At 49.1% G+C, this 19385-nt stretch overlaps 1 protein-coding gene across 3 annotated transcripts in view; it reads left to right on the top strand.

Annotated features, from left to right (window-relative positions):
- Positions 1–19385, top strand: part of Bltp3a (bridge-like lipid transfer protein family member 3A) — a 55098-nt gene that overhangs the window by 27341 nt on the left and 8372 nt on the right. For 2 of the 3 annotated variants that reach the window (XM_057751077.1, XM_057751075.1), the window contains exons 2-17: positions 590–752; positions 852–890; positions 1141–1232; positions 3520–3709; positions 3889–4029; positions 4373–4543; positions 5773–5971; positions 7150–7236; positions 7720–7890; positions 8442–8581; positions 9052–9193; positions 9587–9780; positions 9940–11387; positions 15848–16044; positions 18932–19083; positions 19173–19329. In XM_057751077.1, the coding sequence (XP_057607060.1) occupies positions 590–752; positions 852–890; positions 1141–1232; positions 3520–3709; positions 3889–4029; positions 4373–4543; positions 5773–5971; positions 7150–7236; positions 7720–7890; positions 8442–8581; positions 9052–9193; positions 9587–9780; positions 9940–11387; positions 15848–16044; positions 18932–19083; positions 19173–19329 (3683 nt within the window). The remainder of the gene's footprint in view (positions 1–589; positions 753–851; positions 891–1140; positions 1233–3519; positions 3710–3888; positions 4030–4372; positions 4544–5772; positions 5972–7149; positions 7237–7719; positions 7891–8441; positions 8582–9051; positions 9194–9586; positions 9781–9939; positions 11388–15847; positions 16045–18931; positions 19084–19172; positions 19330–19385) is intronic. The other variant, XM_057751076.1, reaches the window with a different exon arrangement.

The raw sequence follows: 19385 nt of genomic DNA, 5'->3' as shown, positions 1-19385 counted from the left end.
CTACTTCCAGGACAGGAACCAAAAAGCTACAGAGAAACCCTGTCTCGAAAAACCAAAAAAAAAAAAAAGAAAAAAAAAAAAAAAAAAGGTGTACACCGCCACCCAGCCATTTTATGTTTTTATTTAGTTGCTGTCTTTGTTGTTCTGTTGCCTTTGGGGCAGGATAACATGCTTCCCAGGCTGGCTTCAAACTCATTACGGCCTTGATCTTCACCTACACTTCTCAAGTGCTGGGATCACAGGCATACACACACATCCGGCTTAGCTGTTCTGTTTTCAGAGAACTTTTATGTGCAGATCCAGAAATAGAAGGCTGTGTTGCCACTCCATCCATGCCTCCAGATTCAGTAAGGTGGTGGCTATCATAGTAGAAGAAGAGGTCTTGCCGGGCGGTGGTGGCGCACGCCTTTAATCCCAGCACTCGGGAGGCAGAGGCAGGCGGATCTCTGTGAGTTCGAGGCCAGCCTGGTCTACAAGAGGTAGTTCCAGGTCTCTGGGTGGCGTAAAGACCAGGGATGATTGACTGTGGTAGTGCCAATTCATTTATCACGTTGCCCTAGAAACAGTGCTTTCTTGTCACTCTTCGCAGGTTCACCAAGAACCTTTCCCCGGACAAGATCAACTTGAGCACCCTGAAAGGGGAGGGTCAGTTGACCAATCTGGAGCTGGATGAAGAGGTTCTGCAGAATGTGCTGGAACTGCCTACCTGGCTGGCTATTACCAGGGTCTACTGCAACAGGGCCTCCATCCGGGTGAGCTTGAGGTCCAAGTGTTGCTGCTGTCTTGGGCCAGGAGGCTTGTTTTCTTGAGGAGCAGCTGCTACATGCTGTGTCCTTGCTGTGTTCTTTCAGATCCAGTGGACCAAGTTGAAGACACATCCAATTTGCTTGGTAATGGCCTTTTATGCTTGCAAGTAATCTTTTACGTTTTAATTTTCTGCCACCACCGCCCAGCCTTCTTTGTTTTTTTTAAATAATGATTTTTACCTCTCAAGATCTATCCTTGCATTTTCTTTGGGATCCAGACAGAAAGTAAGAAGCATGGTTTGTGTTGGCTGGGGCGGCTTGTAGCAGTCTGCTGTCTTGCTGGTGCTGTGCAAGGGTTGTGTGGACGCTTAGCTCTGCGGAACTCTTCTTCCAGTGTCTAGATAAGGTGGAGGTGGAGATGCAGACCTGTGAGGACCCTCGCCCCCCCAACGGACAGTCTCCCATTGCCCTTGCTTCGGGACAGAGGTTAGTGACTGAGCCCCGACAAAGGATTGTGATTGACCGTCTGTTACTGTGCCCAGGCTGGTTTCAGTTTATGAGTACTGGGATTCTAAGTGTGCCACACTTTCACAATACAACTAAAGCAGATACGTTAGTATATCACACCCCTGTTTCAAATATCAAACCTCAACAATTACCAACATTTTGCCAGTCTTTTTCCTGTGGGTTCCAGGACTTGAAAGCAAATCCCAGGTGCCATATTGTACGTCTGTGTTACTAACAGCAGTATGAACTTGGGGACACAGAGTGTCAAACTGAATACGTTCCATTATATGGTAGCCCAGGCTCCCTTTGAATTCACTGTGGGTAGCTCGGGCTGGCCTTGAACTCCTGATCCCAGGATTGCAGACTGTGCCACCATGCCCAGCTTCCCTCTCACTTGACTGTCACTCACTGGGGTGCTTGGCTTTTGTGAACATCCATCAGATGTGTTTGTAAGGCTGTGTGCTCTCTCGAGTGGACACCTAGGGATGGACTTGCATAGGTGATAATGGTATATGGGGAGTTTTGACTTTGGAAGAAACTGTCAAATTCTTCCCAAAAGTTTACCACATTGTATCTGTTTTTAACATTTTGTATATTTTTTTCTTGTCCTGTATTCACATTTCTCTTTTGTGGGGAATATAACTAACTAAAGGAATATAACTTCTTGATGTTTTTCTTTGTCTGTTTCTGAGACGTGTTATCACTGTATCTTGCCTGGAACTTGATGGCCTCAAACTCACAGAGATCTGCCTGCCTCTGTCTCTTCAGTGCTGAGTTAAAGGTGTCCTCAAGGCACAGCATTGCTTTTCTCCTTAAAGAAGTATTTTTGGTGGCAGATGGGTCTGTGGGTAAAGTACATGCTTTGTAAGCCTGAGGTCTGGAGTTCGCATCGCCAGCTCCTGTGTAAGGCCAGAGGGTGGGAACCCACTTGTAACCTCAGCTCTGGAGGTGGGAAAAGAGGATCCCCAGAGAAAGCTGGCATCTGCTTGCCTCTGCTTCTTGAGTGCTGGGATTACAGGTGTGAGCCATAGCTGTTTTCATTATTGTTATATTAGGGATGAATCCAGGGCCTGTAGCATGGCAGGCAAATGATTGACCACTTAGCTGTACTCCACAGTGTCACTATAGTTTGGATTTATGTGTAAGTGTTAGTGTTATTTTTTCCTGTGAACTGTGTATACTTTGTTCTATTTTTATTGAGCTGTGGGACCTTTTATTATCCTACGTGACTAAATTGCGTATAAATGTGTGGCTTCTCGTGGAAGGAGCTTTCTGACTGTGCTAGGCAGATGCGGGGGGAGCACTGGCTATAGTAGGCAGGTGGGGAAGCACTGGCTATAGTAGGCAGATGGGGGAGCGCTGGCTATAGTAGGCAGGTGGAGGGGGGAGCGCTGGCTATAGTAGGCAGATGGAGGGGGAGCACTGGCTATAGTAGGCAGGTGGGGAAGCACTGGCTATAGTAGGCAGATGGGGGAGCGCTGGCTATAGTAGGCAGGTGGAGGGGGGAGCGCTGGCTATAGTAGGCAGATGGGGGAGCACTGGCTATAGTAGGCAGGTGGGGGAGCACTGGCTATAGTAGGCAGGTGGAGGGGGGAGCGCTGGCTATAGTAGGCAGGTGGGGGAGCGCTGGCTATAGTAGGCAGGTGGAGGGGGGAGCGCTGGCTATAGTAGGCAGGTGAGGGAGCGCTGGCTATAGTAGGCAGATGGAGGGGGGAGCACTGGCTATAGTAGGCAGGTGGAGGGGGGGGCGCTGGCTATACTTGGCAGGCAGAGGGGGTAGTATTCTTGAATTGACACTATAAACCCCTGCTGACCTGTCTGAGTTTCTTTCTTCTTCATATTCCCTTTTTACAGTATTCTATGTCTTTGAAGATTTTATAGAAAATTAGAGGCCTGGAGAGATGACTCTGAGATTAAGAGCACTGGCTGCTCTTTTAGTAGATCTGGGTTTGGTCCTTAACACCCACTGGGCATCTGTTACCATCCTTAACTCCACTTTCTGGGATCCAGCTCCCTCTTGTGGACTCTGTGGGCACTGCAAGCATGTGATGTGTGATAGGCATGTATGTAGGCAGTATACTCAAACATTTAAGCAAAAACAGAAACAAAATATTAAGAAAAACCCCAAGCAAAAAATTTAGAGGGGTAAACAACAAGGAGAGAAGAAAGAAAAGTAAGCAGTCATGTTTCTAGCAGAGTCTCTGCCTCTGGAACAGTCCCATCCCTGCAGCCCCTGGGTCTGATCTCTCTCCTTCCTCCGTTGCAGTGAGTATGGCTTTGCTGAGAAGGTGGTGGAGGGGATGTTCATCATTGTCAATTCCATCACCATCAAGATCCACTCCAAGGCCTTCCATGCTTCCTTTGAACTGTGGCAGCTCCAGGGCTGTAGTGTCGACCCCAACTGGCAGCAGAGTGACCTGCGTCTGACCCGCATCACCGATCCCCGTCGAGGAGAGGTGACCGTCCTAGCGTTCTGAGGGGAACGAGTGGAGGGATTGGAAGTAGAGGAAAACCAAGCCCTCCAGTTAGGATGTTGGCTGAGAGCCCACTCGCCTTGTCTCTCTTTCCCTCAGCTCTTCTGTCTCCTGGATCATCTGATCACAGAATCAAGGGATTTTATTTTCCCTCCTTCCAGGTTTTAACATTTAAGGAAATAACTTGGCAGACACTTCGAATTGAGGCAGATGCCACAGATAATGGGGATCAGGACCCAGTTACCACTCCACTGAGGCTCATTACCAACCAAGGCCGGATCCAAATAGCCCTTAAGAGAAGAGTGAGTGTGTGCGCCCCAGGCTGGGGAACTTCTGCCACCATCCACATTGTTGTTGGCCCCACCAGTGTGAGAGGAGCTTTCCGTCGTTTGGGTACTTCTAGAAACCAGTTTCTACCCATATTTATTATGTATACTCTTGGCCTAAGCATCTTGAGGTTGACTACTACTTTTTCTTAAAGAAGCAAATCTGAGTTACTCTACAAGAAATAGGCTTTCCAAAATGCTTGAATGGTTTCTTTTTACCTCCTGGAAGGTGAAAAGCTGCCTGGGAAAACCAGGCCACAGTCACTTTAAGGCCTTGGAAGATACAAGATGCTGACCTGTGTTCTCTGTGGCCCCTCAGACCAAAGATTGCAATGTGGTTGCCTCCAAGTTGACGTTCCTGCTGGATGACCTGCTCTGGGTGCTGACTGACTCACAGCTCAAGGCGATGATGAAGTATGCCGAGTCGCTGAGTGAGGCCATGGAGAAGTCAGCCCAGCAGAGGAAGAGCCTGGCTCCTGAGCCTGTGCAGGTTAGAGACGACTGCACAGCTTGTGGGGCTGGGGAAGCAGTTGGCCAGCTCTGATTCATGCTAGTGTTGGTGGAACGAAGACTTTGTTGGCTTGCTTATGGAGTTGACCAGTTGTGTTGCTTATACTTGTCCTCTTTCATTTGCTGTGTCCACTGGATTCCTCCCGTATATCAGATGGAGCCACCTTCCAGAGAAAGGAGGTGGCGTGAGCCTCTGGTTCCTCCCCTTGGGATTTGCACTGTCTGGAGGATAGACAGTGGACAAATTGTTAATGTGTGGTGTGCCAGGTTCTGTAGCAGGCAGACCTCGTGCTGCGAAAGCGTGGAGAAAGGGCACTGCCCATCTGGCACAGCAGCGCCCTTTGGGAGGACATTCTAGAGGAGATGACTGGGGTCAGCGCAGTCCTGGTAGCTGAGAGCTTGCAGGGCAGCTTGTTATAAGAGATTTCTGTCCCACCAGGTCCCGTAGCCGTTTAGTTCCAAATAAACAACAGAGTCTTAGATCAATTATAAACTAGTTGGCCTAGTAGCTCAGGCTTTTATTCAATAATTCTTATATCTTAAATTAGCCCATAATTCTTGTCTGTGTTAGCCACGTGGCTTGGTTCCTTTTATCAGTGAGGAATTCTCATCTTGCTTCCTTTGAGTCTGACTTCTTCTGTGTCGACTGCAGACTGACTTTTTCCTCTTCTCAGAGTTCTCCTGTTCTGGTTACCCTGCCTCTACTTCCTGCCTGGCTACTGGCCAATCAGCATTTTATTATACCAGTACAACAGACAAATCTTTACAGGGCACAAGACCATTGTCCCACAGCAGCAACTCAACCCGAGGATACCCTGGGACGGCTACTAGACTGGGTTGCTTCCTTGGGTAGTGCTGAGTGAGAGACTGGACAGCAGTTAGGAGACAGAAGGGGTGCTGTTAAATTGTGGTTTTATTCATGTGGACTTAAGCTTCAGGAAGCAGCAGAAAGAGCCTCTCAGAGCATGGACTTGATGTCTGTCTGTCTTTTAAATATATAATTTATTTTCATTTTATGTGCCTTGGTGTTTTGCCTGCATGTATGCCTGTGTGAAGGTATTTGAAGCCCTGGGACTGGAGTTACAGACAGTTGTGAGCTGTCATGTGGGTGCTGGGAACTGAACCTGGGTCCAGTGGAAGAGCAGCCAGGGCTCTCAACCACCCAGCCAACTCCTCAGCTGCTGCTGATTTTCTCTCCATCACATGTAGCTCACTCCACCTGCTCCCAGTGCCCAGCAGACCTGGGCCCAGGCATTCAGTGGCAGCCAGGGCAACAGCAATAGCAGCAGCAGCAGCAGCCGCCTCAGCCAGTACTTTGAGAGGTTCGACGTGAAGGAATCTTCCTACCATCTCCTCATCTCCCGTCTGGACCTGCACATCTGTGACGACAGCCCATCCCGGGAGCCAGGTACCCATGCGGCCTGCGCCCGGCTGGCGCACAGCACTGTCTTGGGCAGAGCCCAGCCCTCCTGGGGTAGCTCTGTGTCGCCTGTGGCTGTGCTCTCCAGGCTTTGGGGTAGCTGGAGCCACCTGTCGCAGTGTGCACACGGCAGGCCCTTATCGCACCACACTGTGCGGATCTTCAGGGATCGAGCCCAGCCAGCATAAACCTGTTTCCCCAGTTCCCTGAGAAGTGCTGGTATTTGTCAGAGGTTGAGAACCACTGCTGGGGGGATTTTAGGAAAAGTAAATTCACTATAGGAAACTCAGAGTTCTCAGATTTCTCTCTTCTTTTCTGGAGCTGAGGATTGAGCCCAGACCTCGTATGTATGCTAAATTAACAGGTGTTCTGCCGCAGTGCTACCTGGAGCCAGAATGTTCAGAGTATTAAGTCATTTTCATATTAATGTTGTGATAGTCAGATATGGTAGTGCACAGCTTTGATCCCAGTACCCTGGAGGCAGAGGCGGGCAGATCTCTGTGAGTGCAAGGCCATTCTCGTCTGCATAGAGAGTTCTAGGACAGCCAGAGCTACACAGAGAAACCCTGTCTTGAAAAAAAAAGGAGGGAGGGGAGACTATCTTTTTTTTTTTTTTTTTGGTTTTTTCGAGACAGGGTTTCTCGGTGGTTTTGGAGCCTGTCCTGGAACTAGCTCTTGTAGACCAGGCTGGTCTCGAACTCACAGAGATCCGCCTGCCTCTGCCTCCCAAGTGCTGGGATTAAAGGCGTGCGCCACCACCGCCCGGCTGAGACTATCTTTTCCCCAAATCAAAAGAATACCTGTGGGTGTACGTATTCCAGTCCTAGCAGCTATGATGAGTAAATTTGAGACTAGCTTGAATTTGATGAGACCTTACCTAAAAAACACAACAAAGACTCCCCACAACGTTATCAGTAGTTATAGTCTTAAATTTTAAATACGAATATCTTATACTAATACTAATATCAGCTAATTTAAGACAATTATTGTTTCTTTTCCATTAATTGAATGAAGGAATCTTTGTATATTCTTTTTAGTATATACAGCACAGATCTGGGCCCATTAGTTAGGACCACTGGTTGCTCTCGCCAAGAGCACTGGGGTGCAGAGGACTGCGCAGGTTTCTTTGCTCCTCCAAGCTGTTCACTTGCATCTTTCTTCCATAGGTGTCTCTGCAAACAGACTCACGGGTGGTGCCATGCAGCTTACCTTCCGCAAGATGGCATTTGACTACTATCCCTTCCACTGGGCAGGTTAGAGAAGTGTAACGTGTTCTAGCATGGCCCCAGATAATTGAGAGGGGATTTCTGGATTCATCCCTGTCCAGCCAGCAGAAGGGTGCTAGATATGGCTACATATGCTCAGAGGGCTGCTGGAGTGTCTCCCTGTGAGCATCTGCAGCCTGTGTGGTACCCTGCTGGAGTGTCTACCTGTGGGCATCTGCAGCCTGCGTGGTCTTCTGCTGTTGGTGATGACTAGAGGCCCTCAAGATCATTCGGTTTAAAGCTCGTCTAGTAGTTAATAGTCAGAAATAGTTTTGAGACCCTTGTGGAGTGAGAATCACATACGGAGTTTAGATGAAGATGGGTACACCCAGTTGGCATTTGTCTCTTATCCCAGGAAACTCTGTGTTGGGGTTGGGATCTAATCTGAACTCTGACAGCCCCGACAGGAGGAAAACATTGGCACACTGGTCTGTGACACTGGGTTCAGATCTTTTCTTCTTTACCCCACAGGTGACAGCTGTAAACATTGGGTGCGTCACTGTGAGGCCATGGAGACCCGAGGCCACTGGGCCCAGAAACTGGTGACAGAGTTCCAGAGTAAGATGGAGAAGTGGTCTGAGGGGAGCAGTCTGAAGCCGCCCTGGCATCTGGGTGTGGACTCTGCCTTCCGGAAGAAAGCAGGTAGTTTTAAGGCCCGGGGGGGGGGGGGGTTCTAGTTGTTCAGCCTTTTGCTCTTTGCCATGGATAGCTGGTGGAGATGAAGCAGCTGCCATGGATAGCTGGTGGAGGATCTGTTCACCCAGCTGCATCTCACAGTGCGATGCCAGTGTGGAGCTCCGTCTCTGAGCAGTGGCAGCTGCAGTTCCCGGGCACTCATCTGTCAGCGGCTGTTGACTTGAACTCATGGAGATTGTTACCAAGCTGCCCCCAGTGTAGAGCTCTCTTTCTGCTTCATGCTACTAGTGATCTTGGATTTTTGTTTTGTTTTGTTTTGGTTTTGGCTTTTTGAGACAGGGTTTCTCTGTAGTTTTGGAGCCTGTCCTGGAACTAGCTCTTGTAGACCAGGCTGGTCTCGAACTCACAGAGATCCGCCTGCCTCTGCCTCCCAAGTGCTGGGATTAAAGGTGTGCGCCACCACCGCCTGGCTTGATCTTGGATTTTTAATTTCTAAATTTTATTCATAATGAATAAGGAATGTATCTACTTCTTTTTTCCTTTTCATTTTTATTTAGATTCTTTCTCTAGTCCTGGAAAGAGCCCTCTTGACAAAAGCCCTGCTCCGGGCTGGCAGGCTGCCTTTGGCCCTCCAGCGTGGAGTCGCTTACGCTCTAGCTGCCTGGTTGTACGAGTGGATGACCTGGACATCCACCAGGTGAGGACACAGGAAGACATCGGCGGGTGTGAGATAGTTTAGGAACAGCTTGGACCCAGGTATGGAAGCCAGGGCCTGATGGTCTCACTTCTGAGTAGATGGGTAGTTTGGTTAGTTTCTGTTGAGCATGATCTCTGAGAAAAGACCTTGGGGTGTTCTCAGAATGCTGTGGTACAACCTCCTGCTGAAAACGAACTTGGACTGGTTGAGGTGCTAAAATCCTAGCACTTTGGAGGTAAAGGCAAGAGTTCAAAACCATCTTCTGCTACATTGCCAGTTTGAGAGTATGTGGGACCCATCCCTCAAACCAAACTGAACAGCATCTTGGGGGTGGAGCAGAACAGGTGGGACGTGCGGAAAGCTCTGTGCGCCTTAGGGAAGGCGTGGGGTATGGCAGAGGCACGCGTTCCTTAGGAAACAGTTGTGTCTGGGGCTCTGACACAGGCTCACAGTGACTTGTGGTCACTCAGGTTTCCACAGCCGGACAGCCAAGTAAGAAGCCATCCACTCTGCTCTCCTGCAGCCGCAAACGCCACCACCTCCCGGCTCAGGTGGCTGCCGTCCATGTGCAGTTCACAGAGTATTACTTCCCAGATAACCAGGAGCTTCCAGGTAAGCGTTGTCAGCTTTGAGACCACAGTCCAGTCTCACACGTGGTTCGGAATGTCATGTGTCTGCCTGGGGCTGGGGCTGCGGCTCAGCTGTTGATAGAGTTCTTGCCCAGCACGCGGAGCCCTGTGCATCCTCACCAGTACCACACAGACTGATGGTGGAGATGCCAGCTGTAATCTAAGAGCTCTGGGAGGTGGAGGTCGCAGGTCATCCATGGCTGCACAGTGAGTTTGAGGTCAAGTTCTGCAGTGTGCAAGGGTGTGTCTGTGCTGGTGTGAGAGACCACAGCTGGTGGGGACTGGGTGTGTCTGTGCTGGTGTGAGAGAGACCGCAGCTGGTGGGGAGTCCAGCTGCGGCACTGTAAATGACCATCTTTGTGTTCTCTGCTTCCAGTCCCTTGTCCTAATCTCTACATCCAGCTAAACGGTCTGACATTTACTGTGGATCCCGTCAGCTTGCTGTGGGGAAATCTCTTCTGTCTAGATTTATACCGCAGCTTGGAGCAGTTCAAAGCTATCTATAAACTGGAAGATTCACGCCAAAAGGATGAGCACTTGGACATTCGAGTGGATGCATTCGGGATGAAGGTAGGAACAGAGCTGGACTTCGGCAATGTTGGTAGACACAGCTCCGTTTCTTCAAGGCTCTGAGGTGTAGTTCTGCTGTGTCCAGCTGATGGAAAGTCAGCTGTAGATGCCCACATGTCTGCTCAGATGCCTTAATCGTGTCCCATGTTCTCTCTGAAGGTGAGCTTCCCGCTGGAGAGGAGAGAGCAGGCAAAACTGCACCGTCCCCAAGCACTTGTCTTCTCCACGTCCAGCATGGTCGCCACCAACACCCGGCATGCCCCACACTGTAGCTGTCTGGACCTCCAGAGTCTCTTCCGGGGTTTTGCTGCTGCTGAGTTCTTTCGTTCTAGTTCCGGTCACTTCCCTAAGGTTCCAGGGGGCTTCAGCCTTCTGCACATGCTCTTCCTGCACCATGCTTTCCAGATGGATTCCCTCCCAGCTCAGCCTAGCTCCCTCCCTCCTCAGAGGCCTGCGGCCTCCCAGGATCTTTGGTCTCTGCACTTCACCCAGATCTCCTTGGACTTTGAAGGCACAGAGAACTTCAAAGGCCATACCTTGAATTTTGTGGCCCCTTTCCCCTTGTCCATTTGGGCCTGCCTTCCTCTCCGTTGGCAGGAAGCCCAGGCACGGCGGCTCCTTTTGGCCTCAGAGGGGAGGCTAAAACTGTCAGCCAGTTTTGGCAGTCCTGTGCGGTCTGAAGCTCTTGCTCCTGAGTCTGTGTCCCATCAGAGGTCAAAGACTGAAAGAGACTTAAAAAGCCTGTCAGGCTTGACGGAAACCCCAGAGGTTCTGAGAGAAGGTGATGCTGGTGTGGACTACAGAGGGCATGTGATGGAGCTGGAGGGTGTGGCGAATGTTCATGTGCTAGTACACTCCCCTGCCCACGTCCGAGTGAGGCTCGACCACTACCAGTACTTGGCTCTGCTTCGCCTCAAGGAGGTGCTTCAGGGGCTTCAGGAGCAGCTGACCAAGGATACAGAGGCCATGACTGGGTCTCCCCTTCAGGACCAGACAGCTTGCATCGGTGTCCTCTTTCCCAGTGCTGAGGTGGCTCTCCTTATGCCTCCTGCCCCTGGGACTGCTGATGTTGACTCTGCAGGCTCAGATACCACCAGCCTCATAGACTCAGAGCTGTCTCAGTCAGAGGACCGGGAGCTGAAGTCTGATGCCTCCTCAGACCAGGGCCCAGTGAGCCCTGAGAAAGTCCTGAAGGTCAGCAGTGTTGAAAATCTGGGTGCATCCCAGGAAAGGCTGCATGATGATGGAGTGCTACAGGACTCTGGTCCCCTTGCTCAACAGCCAACAGGGAAAAGCCATGAGGCAGTTGAGTCTCTGCAGGCCAAGAAGCTGAGCAGAGCTCAGACTGGCAGCTCCGCAGCTGCGTCGCCGTCCCCAGCTGACAGGGCTGCTGCTGTGAATGGACAAGGGGAGTCCGTGCCCTTGAGGAACATTGAGGGCGACTTGTCCAGTGCTATTCACATGACCAAGGATGCCACAAAGGAGGCTCTCCATGCCACCATGGACCTCACCAAGGAAGCTGTGTCCCTGACGAGGGACGCCTTCAGTTTGGGCAGAGATCGGATGACCTCCACGATGCACAGGATGCTGTCCCTGCCTCCCACCAAGTAAGTGGTCCTCAGCTTCTCTCAGCTTCTCTTCTTCCTCCAGCTCTGACCACTGGGTTCAAGGCTGCCTGCTGTGTGCACTCTTAGAGAAAGAATGGCTGGTGGGGGCTGGAGAGATGGCTCAGTGGTTAAGAGCACCGGCTGCTCTTCCAGAGGACCTGGGTTCAGTTCCTAGTACCCACCTAGCAGCTCACATCTGTCTGTAACTCCAGTTCCAGGGATTCAGACACCCTCACACAGATGTAAGTGCAGGAAAACCACCAATGAGCATAAATCAGATTATAGACCGGGTGGTCGTGGCATACACCTTTAAGCCGGATCTCTGTGAGTTTGAGGCCAGCCTGGTCTAAAAAAGCCATTTCCAGGACATCCAAGGCTGTTACACAAAGAAACCTTGTCTCAAGAAAAAAAAAATTACAAAAACTAAATTCCAAGGAGGGAAAAGGGCAGGTTGAACAGGCAGGCTTCAAGTTAGCATTTGTAGCCTTTCAGGATGCACAGACTGGGCGGTATCAGAGTAACAGGACCTGGCATCTATATGCTGTCCTGCTGTTGCTAAGGAAACCAAGTGCTGTTAGTGTTGAGGCACATTCCTAGCCCAAGTACTGTGTTTGCTTGTGTTTTGAGACAGGACCATGTCTTACTATATATCCCTGGCTCGTCTGGAATGAACTTTTTTTTTCCCTACACAGCAACAAAAGTTTTAGTAGTACTGAAACAGATTTTTTATAGAACTTTGAGTCTTCTGGCCTCATCTTCTTGAGACTTGGCATCACAGGTGTGTGCCACTGCATATCATGCTGGTGTAATAGTGGGTTATCTTGTAATCTCTTTAATTTGATCCCCATAACAGCCCAGTAAAGTAGCTGCAAAACTTTGTGTTTCTCACTTACAGCTCAGGAGACTGATGCTTGAGAGAGGTCATACTCTCCGGCTCACTCATAAGCAAAAGAGCTGAGCCTTTGCCCTTCTCTGTGTGGCAGTGCCATACTGGCCTCTGCTGGAGCTGCGGAGAAGGAGAGTAGTGTTGAGCTCTTACTGTGTGGTGGTCCTGTGTGCAGCACTGTGGGAGTGATAGCGGGGAGAAAATGCAGAAAGGCATAGTCCGAAGGTTGGAAAACGGTGGGTCTTCCGTGAGTTTCTTGTGCTTTTAAAAAGAAAGATAACGGAAGAGCCAGGCATGGTGGTGCATCCCTTTAATCCCAGCACTTGGAAGCAGAGGCAGGTGAATCTCTTATGAGTTCAAAGCCAGCCTGGTCTACAGATCAAGTTCCAGGACAGAGAAACCCAGAGAAACCAAAGAAAAAAAGAAAGATAATGTGGTATGCTGAAGTCTCTTCTGGGACATTTGGTGGCTCACAGACCATGGCATTACAGTCAGGGAATTAGAGCTTTTGCCCTTTCTGTTTGTTTTGTGTATGTCTGCATAGAAGTGCAGTGCCCAAGGAGGCCAGCAGGCATCAAATCCTCCGGGATTGGGATTACAGATGGGTGTGGGCCACCGTGGGGATTCTGGGAATTGAACTCAGCCCGCGCTCCTAACCACGGAGCCAGCCCTCCAGGCCCTCTTTTCCCATTTCTTTGTGGGAGTGCATGTCTGGAGGTCCAAGGTTGATGTTGCAAATCATTCTGGATCCCTCTTCCACCTTACTCAGTGGGGCAAGATCTTTTGGTCAGACCCAGAATTCACTTGTACATCCAGTCTAGCTGGCTCGCTTACCTGTCTCTGCCTTCCAAAACTTGAGTTACAGGTGGGATGCCATGTCCATTGGCATTTTGTGGGTTCTAGGGATCTGAACTCTGGTCCTCATACTTGCATGGCACATGCTTTAGCTGAGGAACCATCTCCCCGGGTCTTGGAGTTTTTTCTGTATGAATTGTCCTAAGTGGGTCTCTATGTAATGCCTGTGTGTATAGTGCCTGCTAGGGCAGTCAGCCATAGAAGAAGGGAAGGAAACTTCCCAGGGGTCCTTGGCGGGCTGGGGAGATGGCTTAGTTAGTATACCCAGCACAAACATAAAAGAAAACTGGGCATCTGTCTGTAATCTTAAAGCTAGTGAGGAGGAGACAGGTGGACCCCTTGGGCTTGCTGGCCACCATTTAGAACCAATTTAGGGAGCTCCAGGTTGACTGAGAGGCCTGTCTGAAATACAGTGTGTTGAAGCAGTTGAGGAAGACCGCTGATGTTGACCCTTGGTCTCCACATGCATCTGTGAACACACATGCACATGTGAATACACATAAGCACATGCATTTACGAAAAGGAATGAGTGTGCAGTAACACTAGCCTGAAGTTCCTGTGTCCTGGGCTCTGCCTTTAGTGTGGTGTTTACCTACTGAATTCCTGTAGTCCTGTGGGACATGCTGATACCAGGCCTCATTTCTTAGGAAACAGCTCAGCAAGGCAAAAACTTGGGAGGAACGTGAGCTCTCAGTAGTTAATGAAAGACCAGTGTCAAAGAGAGCAGATGCCATGTGACTCCTGAGTGGTGGGATAAAGGCTGAAAGCCAAGCTCTTCTGGATTCTCAGGATGGAGATGGGTCAGGGAGGTAGGAGAGAGGTGAGAGAGGAAAGGATGGGGAACATTCTCCTGATGTCTTCGCTGTGGCCGTCTCTCCATCTGCCCTCTCCTGGCTGTCACAGGCCTTCTCTTAGGCCACCAGCCAGTTTCAAGTCATGACACGGAGACTAGTTATTAGTTATGGATGCTCAGCCCTACCTTAGGCTTAACCTGTTTCTCTTCATCTATGTTTTGTATTGGAGCTTTTTGCCTCTCTGTCTGTTCCTGCTTGTTCTGTGTCTGGCGGACTGGCCCCACCTTCTCTTTCTTCTTGTTCTCTCTTTGGTACTTCCTGAGTCTAGATTCCTCCTCCTACTTTTTCTCTCTGTTAGACCAATCAGGTTCCTTAGGCAGACAAAGTGAAACAAGAACACATATTTACATAGTTAAACAAATGTAACACGCCTTTACCTAGTTTAAAAAATATTCTATACCTGGCCTCCCAGGGAGTTTCTTTTCTTTTTACTTTTTAAATATTTATCTTGTGTTCATTTTAGTATTGAGTATTTTGCCTGCATTTGTGTCTGTGAACCATGTGAGCACAGCATCTCAAGAGTCTGGAAGAATGTGTTAGCTCCTTCAAACCCAGAGCTGCAGTCGGCTGTGAGCTGCCTTGTGGGTGCTAGGAACTGAGCCCAGGCCTCTGGAAGAGCAGCCAGTGCTCTTCACCACCAAACTGTCTCTCCAGCCCCATTTTAAAGATTTTTTTTACAGCCTCTCACTTCTGTAATCCCAGAACTTTGGAAGTCTAGAAAATTGCCATGAGTTTGAGACATTGTCTCAAAAGGGCACCCATCCACAAAAAAACAAACCAGAAACGAAAGCAAACACACACAAAACAACTTTAACCAAAGCTTTTTTAATGGTCTGGATGCAGTCTGTGTGGTCACATGAGACACCTAGTGGACATTAGAGGACCTGAGGTTTCCTCATCCCCCCTTTAGCTGTTGCCACACCTCTGAGAGTTGGAAGCTCTTTAAGCTGTCTCTTCAGCCTTCCGCCTCATTATCTCCTTTCCTCTCCAACTCCACTGTACCTGAGTGGAGCCGGGTAGAGCTGCTCACTCCCTCCCTTGTGTGTAGCTTTGCCCTTTTCTTCTGACTGCTTCAGCGCTTTCCCAGTTCTTCATGGATACACTTCAGTGCTGCCTCTTGAACCTAGCGTGGTGGCACAGACTTAGAACCCGGAACTCGGGAGTCCATGGTCCAGGCCAGTTAGGGCTACAGGGTAAGACTTTGATTTCAGAACCAAAGGAAGAAAATGCCGTTTCCTAAGACTCCATTCTTGACCAGTTCTCCTCTGGCCCTTAGGGCGTGTGTGATTCAGTCCCATAGGACTGGCCTGCTTACCAGTCTTTCTTCTGAGGACGGGGTGTCCTTTCGTTAGCTAACCCCTGCACTCTTGTCTCTCCAGAGCAATTGAGTCGAGACTTGTGAGTGGGGCTGCGGAGATGCTCAGCCTTTCAGAGCTCTTGCTGCTCTTGCAGGACTCTAGAAGGCTCATGGCTCTTTCTGTAGTTCAGCTCCGGGAACCTGACACCCTCCTCTGGACACCTCAGAAACCACGTGTCTGTGCGCGCACACATGCGCGTGTTCCCACATGCACAAATCCATAAGAACGAGACTGGGAAGTGCATGCAGGTGCTTTGGCACCACTCCTGATCACCAGGGCAGTAGGTGGTTGGCCTCTTCTGTGAATGGGATGACCCTGAATAGCCAGCCTTGAGATTTAATGTTATTAGTTGTTCAAGTAGTTAAATGCTCAGACAGCAAGTGTGTCTTCACATTAACCGTCTGAGCTAGAGAAATGTATTAGACTGAGGCTGGGTGAGTTGAAAGGGAACAAACGATACTCAAAGCTGAACTGGTGTTTTGTTTTTTTTTTTTTTTTTAAATATAGGGAAGCCATGGCCAAGACAGATGATGGGTTGGCAGCCCCGGTGAGTGGAGGTGCTGCCCGGCTCCGGTTTTTCTCCATGAAGAGGACAGTCTCTCAGCAGTCGTTTGACGGTGTCTCGGTGGACAGCAGTGGCCCTGAAGACCGGATCTCAGTAGACAGCGATGGCAGCGACAGTTTTGTGATGCTCCTGGAGTCCGGTACGTCGGAGAAAGTCGCCTTCACCCAGAGAATGTGCCTGCCCTCTCGCTGACGCCCACACCAGCAGGAGTCAAGTGCAGCCGAGATGGGATCAAACAGACACCTTTCCGAACCGAGAATATTCAGGATATACGTTTTTCTGCCTTTATTTCCACATCTCCCAGTTATTTTTATGTTTAGTTCTTTTTTGGGGGGTGGCGGTGGTCTCATGTAACCCAGGCTAGCCTAAGCTCCCTGTTTTCCTGACTCTTCTAAGCACTGGGATTACAAGCATGGGCCATCGCTTCCATCTCTTACAGGTTGTTGCTTAATACTTAACATTTCTTACAGGAAAATATTCAGGTCAAACGAGTTCTTGTCTAGAGCCACAAGGTTCGCTGATAAGAGTTGGTTTGTATCTGTTACTAGTGGCACGTGCTTGCTGTCTGGGCTTTGTTTTGCCTAGGTATTTTTTTTTTTAATTTTTAAAAGACTTATTTTATATTTATTATGTTATATTAATTTTTATATTTATTTGTGTATGTTTAGTCTGAATGTATGTAAGTATACTTTGTGCGTGCCTGGTGCCCTTGAAGGCCAGTGGAGTGTGCTGGATCAGCTGGATTTAGAGTCATGGACTGTTGTGAACTGTGTGGGTGCTGGGAATTGAACTTGGATTTTTTGCAAGATCAGCTAGTGCTCTCACCCTCTGAGCCATTTGCTTGTGTATTTTATTGTTGGAAAATAACCTGAAGCTTTTTGTTTAAGGATATAACAATTAATTTAAATCTTTTAATTACATATATTTATCTATAATTATATATCTAACTATATATTTAATTATATATATGTATGTATGAGTGTTTTGCCTCTGTGCAACATATGTGTGCAGTGCCATGGAGGCCAGAAGAAGGCGTCAGATTCCTTGGAACTGGAGTTACAGATGTGAGCCGCCACATCTGGTGCTGGGAATCAAACCCTGGTCCTCAGTAAGAACACTTGTGCTCTAACCACTGGGCAATCTCTTCATCCTCATACAATGATTAACTTTTAGTAATTAGCCGGGCGGTGGTGGCGCACGCCTTTAATCCCAGCACTCGGGAGGCAGAGGCAGGCGGATCTCTGTGAGTTCGAGACCAGCCTGGTCTACAAGAGCTAGTTCCAGGACAGGCTCCAAAACCACAGAGAAACCCTGTCTCGAAAAAAAACGAAAAAAAACAAAACAAAAAAAAAAACTTCTTTTAGGAATTAAACTTATCATTTTTGGAAGTCACACACTCTTAGCTTATCAAAATAGAAACTTATTGAATGATTCCTTCAGAATATTTGAAGAACATATTTATGTCTTTCCTATTGATACTATTACAGTTACTGTGTTTGGTGTTGCTCTAATGAGGCTGTCAGCATGCTGAGCATGGGCTCTGCCTCAGAGCCCCACACTGGAGAGCGACAGATGGCCGTGCGTGTTTGTGTGGTAACAGTTCTCTCACCTGCCCCGCCCAGTGGTTATGCCCTTGGTCCGCACCTGTCTGTTCTCCCCATAGCAACCCTCACACTGTTCTTCGATTGTGTCTGGTTGTTTCCTGAATCACATAGAGTAACTGTGTGGCTTGTGCCGTTGTCTCCATGTTGTCCAATGACAGGTTTTCCTACACACTCACACACACTTCTCTTTCTTCACTGGACAATGGGATGCTTGTGTGGCTTGGTGATTGTGTCTAGGCTACAGTACACACGGCAGTGCACACGTTCCTTGAATGCACTACTGTTTCCTTGAGTATTGCTGGAAGTGGGGTTCTAGGCCAGTGGGAGCTCTGCTTTTGAGAGCTGCTGTTGTCAACGCCTGGACTGATTCACATTGCTGCCAACATTGGTAGGGTGGCTTTGCTTTTTCTCCACAGTCTTTTATTTCTTTTTGTTTTTTCAAGGCAGGAGTTCTCTCTATATCACTCCTTCGCTGTCCCGGAACTCTGTAGACCAGGCTGGCCTCGAACTCACGGAGATCCACCTGCCTCTGCCTCCTAAGTGCTGGGATTAAAGGTGTGTGCCACCACTGCCCCGCGCTTCTCCACATTCTTGCCAACACTTGTTCTTTCTTTTTCTGGGAGGGAGGGGATGGTTTTGGCTTTTTAAAAAGATGTTTATTTGTTTTTAATTATGTGTCTGAATGGGTATGTGCACATGAGTATATGTGGCCTCAGAAGCCCCTGGAGCTGAGTTACAGATAGTTGGGAGCCACTGGGAACAGGACTGGGTCTTCTGCAAGAGCAACCCGTGCTGTTAACCACTGAGGTCTCTTCAGTTCCTGATTTTGGCCTTTTAATTCCAGGTCTCACTATATAGACCAGGTTGGCCTCCAACCTGCCATCCTCCCTAGGTTCTAGGCTTCTGTGCTCTGCTGGCTTGTCTCTCTGTGAATGTGTGCAAGACTCTAGGTTTTAGTGTGTGTAGTGTGGAATTTCCTTTAAGTAATTTTAAGTACAAATATTGTTCTTTGCATGTCTATCCTGTGTGCTGACTCTCTGACCGCCTGTGGGTGTGTCTGTTTACAGTTGTGTTAGATTTGATGTAACCCCGCACCACACTTTAAGAAGGGTCTGTCTTAAATTCATCAGCTCTCTCTTTTTTTTTTTTTTTTGGTTTTTCGAGACAAGGTTTCTCTGTGGTTTTGGAGCCTGTCCTGGAACTAGCTCTTGTAGACCAGGCTGGTCTCGAACTCACAGAGATCCGCCTGCCTCTGCCTCCCGAGTGCTGGGATTAAAGGCGTGCGCCACCACCGCCCGGCTCATCAGCTCTCTTGTTCTCAAGTGCCTAGTGCTTCTGTTCTTGCAGCTGTTGCTGGTTTAGAAGTTGAATGTGAGCAGACCTTTCTGATCCTTGACCTCTTTCATTACCTTCTTCATGCAGAGTCTGGTCTGGAGTCTGTCCCTCCAGCATCTGTGACAAGTGTCTTGGATGACACTGGTGTTCAAGGGAGCCCAGTTCTGGATAACTGTGGCCAGGGGTTTCCAGAGACCAACAGCTCGGTGTCAGCCAGTGGTGACCTCGCCCTTCACTCGGTCAGCTGCCATGCTTTCTTCTGTGCAGGGGGAGGCTCCGGGACAGGCACCAAGTTGGGAATCAAAACTAAGAGACTCTCTTTTTTCAGGTGTCAGCTTTGGTCCTGAAGGTGAATGAAGTGTCATTTGGGATTGAAGTTCGGGGTGAGGACCTGACAGTAGCCTTGCAAGCAGAAGAACTGGCCCTGCAGCAGCTGGGCACTGTGGGGCTCTGGCAGTTTCTCCATGGACAATGCCCAGGTACAGGTGATGACCATTCTAGAAGAGTGGTGGGATTTCCTGAGGCAGGCGAGCCTTGTTGG

This window comes from Chionomys nivalis, chromosome 19 (genome assembly GCF_950005125.1).
Source record: "Chionomys nivalis chromosome 19, mChiNiv1.1, whole genome shotgun sequence".
NCBI classification, from domain to species: Eukaryota; Metazoa; Chordata; class Mammalia; order Rodentia; family Cricetidae; genus Chionomys; species Chionomys nivalis.
The sequence above is the reverse complement of the archived record's forward strand: the minus strand, read 5'-3'. Positions and strand labels throughout refer to the sequence as shown.